Raw genomic sequence first — 14,001 nt, forward strand, 5'->3', positions numbered from 1 at the left:
TGTACCTCTCAAGACATCTACAACAACTGGAAAGAAATACCTCACTAAAAGAATCACAGGCCTAAAGCAGATGCCCTACGCTGACCGCCGTAAAAAAACTCCAGCTATACTCCGTCTACTCAGAGGCGATCTCTGCTTAACATACAAGGCCATGTCAAACCCAGAGCTGTTGGACATGCTACACTTAAAGAAATCCCAATCCCTCAGAGCTACACGCTCCAGGGATCTAAACCTTGTCATCACAATAAACAAAACATGCTGGAGGGATAGATTCCTGACCCAGAGACTCCCCAGACTCTGGAATAGCTTGCCCATACATGTCAAGCAGAGTGCCTCTTTGGACCTTTTCAAGAGGAATCTTGACGATTGGATGGGAGAAAGGAAATTCACCCCAGGGATCACGTCAGTCACCCTGCTAGACAGGGGTCCAGGAAAGTAAATAATGTGGGAAGAAATAGCCAGGGAATTGTTATGGCTAGGCTTGTATAGGCCCTAGGGCTGATAGCCTAGTACCAACCTATGAATGTGGAAACTGATGCAGAATAAGGTGAAGTCCCAAGACTGGAAAAACTCCCTTATCAGCCTCAGCAAAAAATTGATATCCCTCATCAAATCCTGTAAAGCTAGCTATGAAAACAGAATTGCAGCAGATAGTAAAGACAACCACAAGGCCTTCTATAGTTATGTAAAGAATCTCCACGGCAATACCCCGATTTGCTCTGAGCTACTGCACAATGGTACCTCCTATACCGAGCCAACAGATATTGCCAATATACTGGCTGACAGATTCAGTGCCAACTTTACCACTCTCTCCCCCACCAAAGGACCGATCACAATACCAGTAGATTGCCAGGCACCCAGTATTACCGCTGCACAGGTTAAAACAGCACTGTCCAAGGCCAAGAATACAGCTTTTATGGGACCCGATCATAGCCCTGGCTGTGTTCTACATGAGCTACAGAGTGAATTGGCACCTCACCTGTGAGCTCTGTTCAGTCACAGCTTCATCCTTGGCTTTGTCCCTAATGAATGGTGCACTGCTACAGTCATCTTTCTCCACAAAGTAGGAGCGACTACAGATCCTGTGAACTATCTCCCTATTAGCCTGACAAGTCTGAAATGCAAAGCTATGGAGTGCATCATCATGGACCTAATAAACAAGGATATAGGGAATCTCCAAACTCTGAATCCAACACAGTTTGGTTTTGTGAAGGGTAGATCATGCCTGCTCATCCTGGTTGACATCTTTGAGTCAGTCACCAGAGTTGTGGATGAAGGCAAGGTGGTTCATACAGCCGATCTTGATCTGGTCAAAGCCTTTGATACCATTCCCCACTCAGGAATAATGGAAAAACTCAGAAAGCTAGGCATCAACCCCTATATCACTAGGTGGGTTGCAAACTGGCTTACAGATAGAACCCACAGTGTGAAAGTAGCTGACTCCAAGTCAGACTGCCGACCAGTCACAAGTGGAGTCCCACAGGGTTAGGTCCTGGGTCCTCTCCTGTTTGGTATCTACTTCTCTGAAGTCCAGGCCAACATGAAGTGACTCTGTTTGACAAAGTTTGCAGACAATTGCAAGTTGGAAACTATTATTAACTCCCCAAGGGTTGTTGACATCCTACAGAAAGGCCTCACCGAGACCAACGACTGGTGTCAGAACCATGGTCTTAAGCTCAATGCCAAAAAATGTGTCATCATCCCCTTTGGGAAAAACCCAGTTTCTATAAATTACCACATCGATGGTAGTCCAGTGAACACAGAAGGTGTTATAAGAGATCTGGGAACACAGGTTGACAACAACCTCTCTTTTGATCACCACATTCCTACTGTGGTCAAAATGTCCTTCTATGTGGCACATCTCATTACTAAGGGTTTTGTATCCAGGAATAAAGAGGTCATTGTCTCCCTTTACTCTTCCCTCATTAGGCCAATCATTGAGTACAATGTCCCATTTGGCATGTACCTCACTAGACATCTACAACAACTGGAGAGGCCACAAAAATACCTCTCAAAGAGGATATTAGGCCTTAAACACTTGTCCTATATGTACAGACTCAAAAAACTCCAACTATTCTCTGTCTCATATCACCTAATTAGAGGCAATCTCTGCTTGACTTACAAAGCCATGTCTGACCCAGCTCTATTAGAAATGCTTCATCTAAGGAAATCCCAATCCATCCACACCACACACTCCAGAGACCTCAACCTCATTACCACAATCAACAGAACAAGCTGGAGAGACAAGTTTATATCCCAGAGACTGCCAATGCTATGGAATAGACTTCCCATACATGCCAAACAGAGCACCTCAGTGGCCCTCTTCAAGAGAAATCTTGATGAGTGGAAAGGAAATAGAAAATTCACCCTAGGGATCACTCCAGTGGCTGTACTTGACAGAGGCACTGGGAACTAAGGTCGGGTGGCATGATGCCAGGGTAATTCTATGGGCTAGGCTTGTAAAAGCTCCAGGGCCATTAGCCTAGTACACACCTATGAACCTATATATATATATATATATATATATATATATATATATATATATATATATATATATATATATATATATATATATATATATATATATATATATATATATATATATATATATATGGTTCTACTGTGTATGAAAGAACTGACTTGATATTGAATTGAAAACACTGACAAAAAAGTTCAAGCATGCAGAAATATCGAAAGAAATAATATTGAGAAAGGAAAACTATTTCCTCTCCCAATATTAACAGTACAGCACAGGTCTTAACAGCAGTGGTCATAACAAGGTTGAAATATTTATATCCACGGCTAGTGGGCTTTGGCTTTATTGGCTTGAAATTGTCCATTGAAATGACTAAGTCGTGGTCATTCAGAATTGCTATATAACTGAAACATCTGATGTTCATAAGGGTCATTTTCATATATCTCATGTGCATCTGATACAGGAGGTTTGAGAGGTCGCTCAATGGAAGTTCTAGCTTATCATTTAGTTTTTACTTATTGGTTTTTCTGTGTAATTCATACAATCAGAAATTACTATTTATATATTTATTTATTTATTTCTGTTTATAGACTTTGTCAGTTTTCTATAAAACTGTGATTCAGTCAAAAGAGTTTTCAATCAGTTGTGTTTGACCATTTGTGATTCATTCAAATGAGCATTTAATCAAAGGGCATAGAACCACATATGTGTGTTTGGTTCTGTGTATGTATATATATATATATATATATATATATATATATATATATATATATATCTATAGATATATGGGTCTACTTCTTTTTGACCTAACTTTCATTTGCCTGACACTCATTTGCCTGAGACCAAATGACTGAAATGTCATTTGCCTGACACTTCATTTGCCTTACACTTCATTTGCCTGACAAGTATTATTAGCAAGAAAATGGAATATGCCCCCTTCCCCACTGCAGTGCGACCCTGGAGTTAGAATATATAGTTAGCGAGGGTGTGGGGAGTACAGCCCCCCACAACGGGGGGTGTGGGGGGTGAAGCCCCCCACTTACTTTTCTGTTACTAAGCAATATTACATCAAAAGTTAACAATATCATATGAAATGAAGTGGGGGGCTTCGCCCCCACACCCCTAACTATATATTCTAACTCCAGGGTCGCACTGCAGTGGGGAAGGGGGCATATTCCATTTTCTTGCTAATAATACTTGTCAGTCAAATGAAGTGTCAGGCAAATGAAATTTCAGTCAAATGGGGTCAGGAAAATGAGTGTCAGGCAAATGAAAGTTAGGTCAAAAGAAGTAGACCCACACACACATATATATATATATATATATATATATATATATATATATATATATATATATATATATAGTTATATAGACAGTTAATTTGAGTATTATATCTGTGGTCTGCTTTATCTTTCATTACAACAGCTTTTCTTTAAAAGAGGGTTTTGGCCAATAGAATTTTTGCATTTTGCCAAATAATATTCAGAAATGAGCTAGGTTGTTAAAAACCTGAACTGACTAGTTACTGTCATATAATTAAAATGTGTTATTCTGAGTTTGTCTGTTTTTTAGATTTGGCTAAATGGCAGTTAGCTCGCCTAAGTGTGGTTATATCATAAGAAGACCAAATGCATGTGACTAGTTTCCATCACTGACAAAATAATGCATTTCTCATTTCGAATTTTCATTTAACACATTGCTGATATGGGTGTATCATCTAAATGTCATATCCTTTTCTCTCATTTCAGTTCCCAAGCTAGTACCATCAAATGTCACAGCAAATGCATTTTCTTCCCAAGAAATATCAATGACTTGGAATCCTGTCCAACAAACTGATACAAATGGAATTCTGCAAGGCTATGAGGTGAGATATTATAGTAAGTATATTGCAAATATTGGCATAGTAGTCTGTTAAGGTTTAAACAATAGGAATGAATGAATAGCTTTAAAATGCTATTACAAGTTTCATTCTGGAGTTGTGGCACAGTCTTTAGAGGTAAATACTGAAAAGCAATCTAATAGTCTTTTGTTGCTTTTCTGTTTGGTATTAACCACTGTTGCACTGTTTGATCTAGACATCTTTCAGTTTAAGGCAAACAATAGTTTCTGCTTTGCCACACTCTGTCTAGCCAGCACTTTTGAGATGTCTCAGCTACATATAACATGTATTGCTCCATCAGTTTACCTGGGACGTTTTATAAGGTATCCAGTTGCCATGGGTTGCACCACTTTTAAATGAGATGACCATACCAAATTGACGTCAAAGCATCACAGCCCTTCACCACACTGCACCCCCCCTACATGGGGGAATGCAACCCCTCACATACCCTGTTACTTATATATACTAAATCCAAGAGCACTGTGACTTAGAGTAAGGGAAATAGGCCGATATTTCACAGTACCACATCAGTGGACTTCATATACATTTATATATGTGTGTGTCTTAGTATATTTACGTTGAATGTATTCTGGATAGTTTTCGCATACAATAAAGTTTGGATTTAATCTGTGGCTGACCGGTGTCGAGCATCTCCTTTCAACAGTGCTTTCATTGTTTCTTGGTTGTATTTGCACTGTTCTCTTCTATTTGTTCGTGGTTCTTAGTATATTTATATTACTTTTTTGGACAATTAATTTTACTTTTCTGAGTACTGCAAATGTGGTTCATGCACTTTCAAATGAAATTTCTCCTAAAGGATGCACCATAATTTGTTTGTTCAAATCACTGTAGATGATGAGCCATAGCAGATCCGCTATGCTTACAAAATGGGTCTGAAAATAAAATTGGCTGTCATTTATATCACAGTAGTATTCTGCTCCTCCCCCCATATATTAGAAAAACTTTTACTATCTTCATTTATATTCTCTTGCAAACTTTGGGCATCTTTACAACTGCTTCTGCTGTACTGTGATTAGCAGGTAGCACAGTGGTGTGTGGGGGATGCCTGATACTTTTTTGCCTGTAAAGGTACTGTTTTTCTTTCATAAAACATGCAATTTATAATCTGTAATGGCAAACCATAGCTTTCTCAGGCTGTTCTTGGGGAAACTGTTACTGAGGGCAAAACAGTTTTGTTTACACTAAATGTGTAGCAATATTTCAAAAAAAATATTTATAGCTGATATATATTCACAGTAAAAAGAGCATGCCCCCTCATCATCTTCATTTCTTCTAGCACAATATTTATGACTCAGATAACATTGCTGCAGTAATAGGCAACTGTAACAGTAAAAGCACACAGTAGCTGTGCATTTTAGGCTATAAAGAAAATCTATTTGTGGTGGCTTTTGCAAAAGATCCAACATTTAGAGACATATTGCAAGTTACACACATCAACATAATCAATTGACATCCAGGAGATCCACTGAGTGCCCCCCACAACAGCAGTAACATTGGTGCAGGTAATATAATGGATGACACCTCTACCACAAAACATAGGACTGCAGTACTACTTGGGTTTTGCTTCCTTTTATTGTACATATGTATTTTATTTCATTTACAGATGTTTCCCTTTTCCTCATTTCCTCTGGGCCCAAACATCTTTCACTTAAGTATAGCAGAAGCTGTCTAATACTGCTGCAAGACACATGTGCCTCCTGGTTGCTATGTCTGGACCTTTTGAATGTCATAAGAAATAGCCTCTTTTGCCTTACATTCTATCAAGCTTCCTTATAATGGCAAGGCTGTTTCAATAAATCCCATTTATTTCCAGGAAGAGGTCTACTATATTGGAGGGTTGCATGTCAATAAATCACTGCACATAGGTCTGGTTGGCAAATGCATGACTTGGAATGGTCAATAGTGCCAAATGATGAAATTTCACTGAAATGAACTGTGAGCATACAAGCATGAATGACAAACAAGCAATATTACTAGTGTGATCAGTATCTGCATTGCACAGCATGGCTAGGTACTACTGAGAAAAGATGAAAAGCATTCCCCAACAATATCATTAAATAGCATACAAGTATGCAGAAACACGTGGCATGCAGATATGATAGCAGCCTAGTAGAATGCATTTCAACCAGTGTTACAATATTGTTCACACAAATGATGGCCATGAAACATACAAGAGATAGCAGTCTATCTAGAAAGGCACAAGAAGCCATCAGAAGCATCTGTACAACCACACTCCCATGGGCAGTACGGTGACTCATTGATTAGAAATGCTGCCTAACAGCTCCATGACGGTTCAGTCTTGGCCTCCAAACACTGCTTGTGTGGGGAAAAATGATGTTCCCCCTCTTTCTGCATGGATTTTCTCTGAGTAAGATGTTAGGTTTAGTATGAAGCATGTGTCTATGTGTTAGTGCATGTGTTTGTCCCAAAACATGTTGATGGATTGGCTATTTTAAACTGTTCATATATATACAGCATTTACATCTGTCCTAATTACGTACATCAAGACTGAAAAGGATCCATGCATATCAATTCACTTACATAGTTAACAAATAAAAAAATAAATTAAAAAAAGGAAAACTGCAGTTAGCTAATGAAGGATACCACTAACACAAATGATACACAAACATACTTGTGTTGTACTCATGTGAAGAATTTGTACTGCCATGGCTGCATAGTTATCAAGATGGGTGAAAATAGATCTAAGGCTCCTACTACTAATCTGACCATTACAAGGCAGGTTCTACTACAATGGGAGTATCAGAAGTAATGGCTGTCATCAGTGAACAGGTGGCTACATCTGGTGACCCTTCCTCATAGCTCCAGAAAGACCCTCATACCAGACAACAGGCTACTACAGGGCATATCATTGATCACCACTTCCACATAGTGTAACGTCCACTTGAGAATTCTGTCTACGAGTTTTCTTCCCATGAAGTGATGCATTTGTTTATAAGTTATAGGAGGATACGGGGGTGGACATAGTTCTTTTAGCCCTTACAGCTATGGGCAACCTAAGTGAACTATAGTAAGCAACGGTGATAATGATAACAGGGAGCTTTCCCACTAAGTCCCACCACATGCAAAAGCAACTATACTCGTTCATGGAAAGATGGGTTTCTGTGGAATATGAACTCTTATGCCATTGGTGACTCTACTATTGTCCAACAAATTGGAAATTACATATGACGTTACATTCTATACAATGATGAAGTTGGCAGAGGAGAGGGACATTAGCATCTTCATGTAGATTCTCATCTGATACTTTGAGGTGGCAGTTATAAAGACTATCATGTCCCAGTTTAATATAGCACAGGTGAAAGGCTGCAGTTTTTGAGTACCTGTTGCAAGTGTGAGGACCATAGCTGCAATTTTCATAACTGAAAATGTGAGTGAGGGGAGTGTGTGCCAGATCTGCACCTGGGTATTTTAGATTATTCCTCATGTGCTAATACCTCATGGGGGGGGGGGGGTAAGGTTGACTCCCTTCCTTTTAATTTTTGTTTAAGTTTTGAAACATGCACCAGCAGAACTCGTATTTCTGATGGGAAACAATAACTTGCACAAGACCAAAATCCTGCAGAAGCAAGTGCAGTATGATCACTTAACTGGATGATATGGCTTTGATCCCTTGATCCCTTGTTGTCTTTTAAGTTTCAGGTGTTGCCTATCCTGTCTTATCTGACACGTGAAGATATTTCACCTGTTGTGGCATCTTGAGAGTTGATTAGATTATCTAGACTATTTGGGAGTTTTTTTTTTACCATGCCCTAAGGAAACCTAACCAGTGTGGGACATCTCTGAAAAGGTATTCCATTCCTAATGCTGGTCATATTGGAATAACCATCAAATGTTTATTTCATCTCTGTGGACCATACATTATGGTATTGAATCATGGCATAACTATTTATGTTTGCTATTACCAAAGTAGTCCTTTATACTGACTGATTTGATCTGGTTGACTGAGAGTGAACAAGACCATACCAATGACTTCAGGGGGAGAGCTGTCCATTATGGTGTGTCCTCCTGAGAATGGAGGAAACTGAGTGAGAAGGTGGCCCATGTTCCCAGGGTAGTGTGAAGCAGGAATTCTTATGATCTGCTTTATTCTCTGCATGCCTTCATTCATAATGTCTACCTTTGATTACCTTTGATTTGTTGTTATGGCTTCTTTAGAAATATAGCTACATAAAGTTTTCCATTTTCAACCATTTTCAACCAGATGAAGATATTGCACCATTGTTTTTCACCACTTCCCATCCCCACTAATCTCACTATTTTATCTTTCCCTGTTTTGCCACAAGCTTGCTTGAGTACATCTTTACACATCTGTGCACTTTAAATTAATTTAGGGAGAAAAGCTTCAAAGTATTATAAAACATTTTAAGAATAATAATTTTACAGTCTAAAAATAATACAAAAAACAACTACAGTTTAAATAATTACACTGAATTAGATATAATATAAAAACATTGGTTAACTGTAGTTACAAGATATATGACAATTATTTAATAGTTAGAGACATTTTAGCCAGTTTATAGAGAAATTAAAGATAAATTACTATAATGCAAACAGGAATTGCAATACCAAGTAAAAGAAAAGCAGGTATGTTATATTTAGATAGAAAGTCATGGAGAGAAACTGAGAGCAGTAAGAAAGTGAGTGAAGAAGGAGATGTAAGGTATGAATAGGTATTTGTTCACATTTATGGATATAATTATCTTAGCGCTTGAGCAAGAACAGAGCCAACGTTTGGCTAGGAAGTCTTTCAGAATGGTTTTGAAGGATGGGATGGAGGGTATTGACCTGATGGATAGATATAAGAAGTTTCAGGTCTTAACATGGTACGACTATAGAAATATCCCAGCAGATTTGATAGGTATGTGGACAGACAGGAGTTTTGGTCAGTGGATCATAATGACTGACTGGGAACGTATTTGAGTAGAATGTTATTTAATGCTGGACAAGCAGATGGATTCTAGATAATTTTATAGGTGTTAAGAAGCTATGTATATGTTAGTTAGTTAAGATGGTGCAGTGGTGCAACAGTAGCATTGCCACCTCACAACAAGAGTTTCTCTGGTTCGATTCTTGGCTGGTGTGCCTTCTGTGTGGAGTCTGCATGTTCTCCCTCCGTTTGTGTGGGTTTCCTCCAGGTGCTCCGGTTTCTTCCCACAATACAACAGACATGCATAAGGAGTGTTTCTCCCTGGGCATCCACTGAAAATTGGCTTTGTTCCAAGTTGGACTCTCCCAGTAAACAAATGTTAAATAAATAAATAAAAATAGTTGATGGGTTAGTTCAAACCAGTTTAGGTTTTTTAGTGCTACAGAGTGGTCTGTTCTGAAATAGGTATTTTCTGCAAATTTAACAACTTTGTTATAGCATTATTCAAGTTTTGATTTTTGTGATGTTTGACGTTAGTGAGGATGGGAGTGCCACAAAGAAGTGTGGGGTGGAGATAGGTAGTGGCAAATTCAACTTTAGTTGTGTCAGAGAGAAAGCTTTTGGCTCTATAAAGCATCCCTATTTCTGATTAGTTTTTTTTATGCAATTTTATATTTACAGATCGAATTTAAGATTATCATCCACTAGCATTCGTAATAATTTGCTACGAGAAGTGACTTCAATTGTTGTATTATCAACAGAGAGGACTTTAAATTTAGTTTCTTCATGGGAGAGGGCTTTGGGGAGAAAAGTAGTAGTTTGTTTTGTTTAGGGTTGAGCATGAGTTGTGAGTTACAAAGCCATGTTTCAGTTGCACTTAAAGCTTCCCGAGTATTTTTTTTGAGGTGTGTAATGTTGTTACATGTGCAAATGAGTGTGAAGTCATTTATGCAATATATTTGGGAAGCCTGTGGTATGGATGTGTGTACTGTGTGTTGGTGAGAATGTTAAAGAGGAGGCGACCAAGGATAAAGCCTAGTGCCTAGTGGTACACCTTTGGTGACTGGGAGGTATGGAGAGAGGGTGGATTGCCATTTTGCTAATACTTACTGGATGGGTAGCTTTAGAACTATAGAACAGTGGACTGAGAGACACATAATGAAAACATTTGAAGTAGAAGTTTGCTGTGACAAACTGAGTTGAATGTTTTAGACAAGTCTAGAAATAAGGAGGAGACTACTTTGCCATTATCTGTAGCTTTATTTACTTCCTGCAGGAAACAGTTTAGCAATTATTTTTGAATACATTTTCCAGTATTTTGGAGAGATAAAATTGCTATAGGGCTAAAGTTAGAAAATTTAAAGTGAAAATAGGAGAATAGATACAATAGTTTACAATTTAAAAACAAAACATAATACTGCAATGTAAAAAGTGAATGTAAATATAACAATTTAGAGTGAAACAAATATGAAATAAAGTGCTGCAGCATTCAAACATAGTGGCAAAATATACATGCACAGTACTCAATGTAGATCTTCAAGTCTACAGATAACATATGATCAAATTCAGAAAGGTCACTGTGAGGTGTACATGATGTATACACCTTGTAGAAACCATTCTGCATTCAGCAATATCCTATCATGGTACTTTTGTACAAAGATGTGTAACATTGCACTGGGCTGTCTCTGTGGACATGTTACATGCTAATGAAGCATTTTGGGGGCCAGACATATGGTGATTAGCCATGTGCTATCCTCAGGAATTGCCTGCAGTAAGGCATTTATGCAGTTGCATGATTCAGTGAGATACTCACATGTGTAAATTAGCTTAGCTGCTCCTAGCCACTTGTAGTTTTGGCCATGTTCATCCATTGCAATAGAGCTAAGTGCTGAGGAATTTGTCATCACTATCATCAACCCCCTTTATTCCCATTTTTTTATATGGGTTCAGGGGTGTCACATGAGCTGTCACCATCTCTCTCATTTCAGTGCCACTCTCCTATGTTCTTCAACAGTCATGTCCGACGGTCACAAGTCTTCTGTCACACAATCCATTCATCTGTTTGCTGGACACCCTTGCTTTTTCTTGCCTTCTTCTTATCATTTTCACTGGACTGTCTTCTGCTTTTCCACACATGTGCCCAAACCACCTGGGGAGTTTATTGGGCAGGCAATGTTAAGGGCTGTGTGAGTGTGTATATGTGAGGGGCTGGATATGTGAATGTCTAAGTGAGAATGTGTCTTGCCTGAAAGATAGCATTGTGGAGGAGTTAGTAAGGGGGGTAAATTAGGTGCATCAGTGAGTGTGTCTGTGAGTGCCATCAGGAGGGGGCTGCTTGTGGTGGGGGCTGAGGTGCTTGGCATACTTCCACATACCCCTAGACTAATGAGAAAAGCCTGCAACACTGGGTCATGGGGAACACAATCCACCAGGAATATCTCTGAAGACCTGGGCAAGGTGAGAACTCTAGCACTAGGGATTACTGTTATCTCATGCCTTAGTGGCACTTACATATAATGTGGGATGGGGGTTCAGTAGATACCAGGGATACACTACATCTTGTGCATCAGAGGCACAGAATTTAAAGCAAAAAAAGTTGAGCAGGAAACCACTAGCTACCAAGGTTAACATTTTGCACATCATGCCTTAATGGCATACAGGGCTTGGGGGAACACTAGTTACCAGGGATACTGTATGTAATATGCGGATACTATATGTAATATACCTTAAAGACAAGTAATAAAAAAATTTAAAAGTAATGATATTTTCTTCACACAGCTATAGCAATCTTATTTTGGGGACTGTCTTACTGTTGTTTAATACTAATACTAAGTCAGAATTTCTAATAAAAGTATTCACTGTATCAGAGAGATTTTTTCAGACATCTCTTCAACAAACATTCCTGTTAATGTTATTGCCTGGAATTATTGTTCCCCAAAATAAGCCTACAGTCTCAGTCAGCAATCATCACATTTATCTTCATAGTATCATAGCAGGTTACTAGGATAAGGGCTCTAGGGCCCTTACATGCCTAGCCAAGTACAACCCCTGTTCCCAAGAATATCAAGGTATTAAGCAGAGCTAAGTCACCAACTACTGCCCCTGTCCAAGATGGACACAGGTGAAACTCCCACAGTGAATTTGCAACTTCCCATCCAAGCATCCAAATTATGCTTAAATAGGGTCAGCAAGGGGCTCTGTTTCACCTGAATTGGAATGACATGATAGAACAAAAATAGGTACAAATAAACAGACAAAATAAATCCAAAAACTCAGCTTCAAAACCACAGGAACACAAATCAAGGATGACCAAACTTTTCAAGTCAATTTATTCTGGTACATCGGCGAAGCTGAGTTTTTGGATTTATTTTGTTTGGTCACCTGAATTGGAAGTTTGTCCGAGAGGAGAGGCAACCTCTGTGAGACATATCTGTCTCTCCAGCAATTCCTGTTGATGTCACATACTAGGTTGAGTTCCCTAGAGCAAGTGCATCTTATACCATTTGATTTACAAATGTACAGTATTTCCATTACAGCAGAATCTGAGATTGCTTTATATGCAAGGCAGAGGTCACCTCAGAGTAGTCTCTAAGACACAGAGTATAATGACAATGATTTCAGGCTGTGAACGTATGACTTATGCTGAAGACCCTGAATTTTCTTTGTAAGAATCCTTTGAGGTCTTTCCAGTTGCTACAGGTGCCTGGTAAGGTACATATCAAAGGTAGCCTGATGAGTGAGGAGTACGGGGGGGGGGGTCATAACCTCTTTTGGTCTGTATGTAATGCCCTTACTTATGAGTTGGGCAATGCAGAAAGCCTTTCTTACCCCTGTGGAGACATGGTGGTCAAAGGAAAGGTTGCCGTCAACCTTTGTGCCCAAATCCCTCACCACTGATTGCATGCTTAGGGTGTTGTTAGTAATATAGTAATCTGCAGGGACATCACCCTTGTCAAAGGGGATGATAATGCATTTTTTTACATTATGTTTTAGCCCATGACTTTGGCAGCAGTCATTTGTCTGTGTAAAGTCACTCTTGTAGGATGTTGACATTGTTTTGTCAGCCATAGGGCTTTTGTTTTAGCCTGTACATCTGAGAAATAGATTCCAAAAAATAGGGGCCCCAGCACCAACTCTGTGGAACACCACTGATTACGGGTCTGCTGGTAAAGGTAGAGTTGCCTATTTTGACTGTGTGCATTCTATCAGTGAGCCAGTTTACAACCCACCTGAAAATATATGGGTTGATCTCCAGCTGGGTGAGTATATCAATGGTGCCTGAGTGGGGAATAGTACCAAAGGCCTTGGCCATGTCCATGTAGGCCATATGCATGGATTTCCCTTCATCCAGGGCTTTGGGGACTGTCCCAAAGAAGTCCACCAAGTTCAAGAGGCAGGATCTCCCTTTAACAAAGCCTCACTGGGTCGGGTCGAACATTTGGAGGTCTTCTATATCTTTGTTGATAAGGTCTATGATTATTCTTTCCATAGACTTGCAGATTAGGCTGGTCAGGCTTATGGGTCCATTGTTCCCTGGGTCAGTGGAGGCACCTCCTTTATGTAACAGGATGACAGTTTCCATTTTCCATTCAGCAGGTACAAAATCAGTGCTTAGATTATGGTTAAAAAGAGTACCCAGCAGTGCAGCTAGTTCCTGTTTTAATCCATTTAGAATGCAGCCTATGATATTATCAGGTCCCATAGAGGCTGTGTTTTTGGCTTTGGAGACAATGTTTA

General features: G+C 39.3%; 1 protein-coding gene across 2 annotated transcripts in view; it reads left to right on the forward strand.

The window, feature by feature from the left end:
- Positions 1-14,001, forward strand: part of CNTN2 (contactin 2) — a 907,647-nt gene that overhangs the window by 784,521 nt on the left and 109,125 nt on the right. For both annotated transcript variants that reach the window (XM_044076798.1, XM_044076799.1), the window contains one exon: positions 4,225-4,340. In XM_044076798.1, coding sequence (XP_043932733.1) covers positions 4,225-4,340 — 116 coding nt within the window. The remainder of the gene's footprint in view (positions 1-4,224; positions 4,341-14,001) is intronic.

This window comes from Protopterus annectens, chromosome 7.part0 (genome assembly GCF_019279795.1).
Source record: "Protopterus annectens isolate FY-2018-M chromosome 7.part0, PAN1.0, whole genome shotgun sequence".
Classification (NCBI taxonomy): Eukaryota; Metazoa; Chordata; order Ceratodontiformes; family Protopteridae; genus Protopterus; species Protopterus annectens.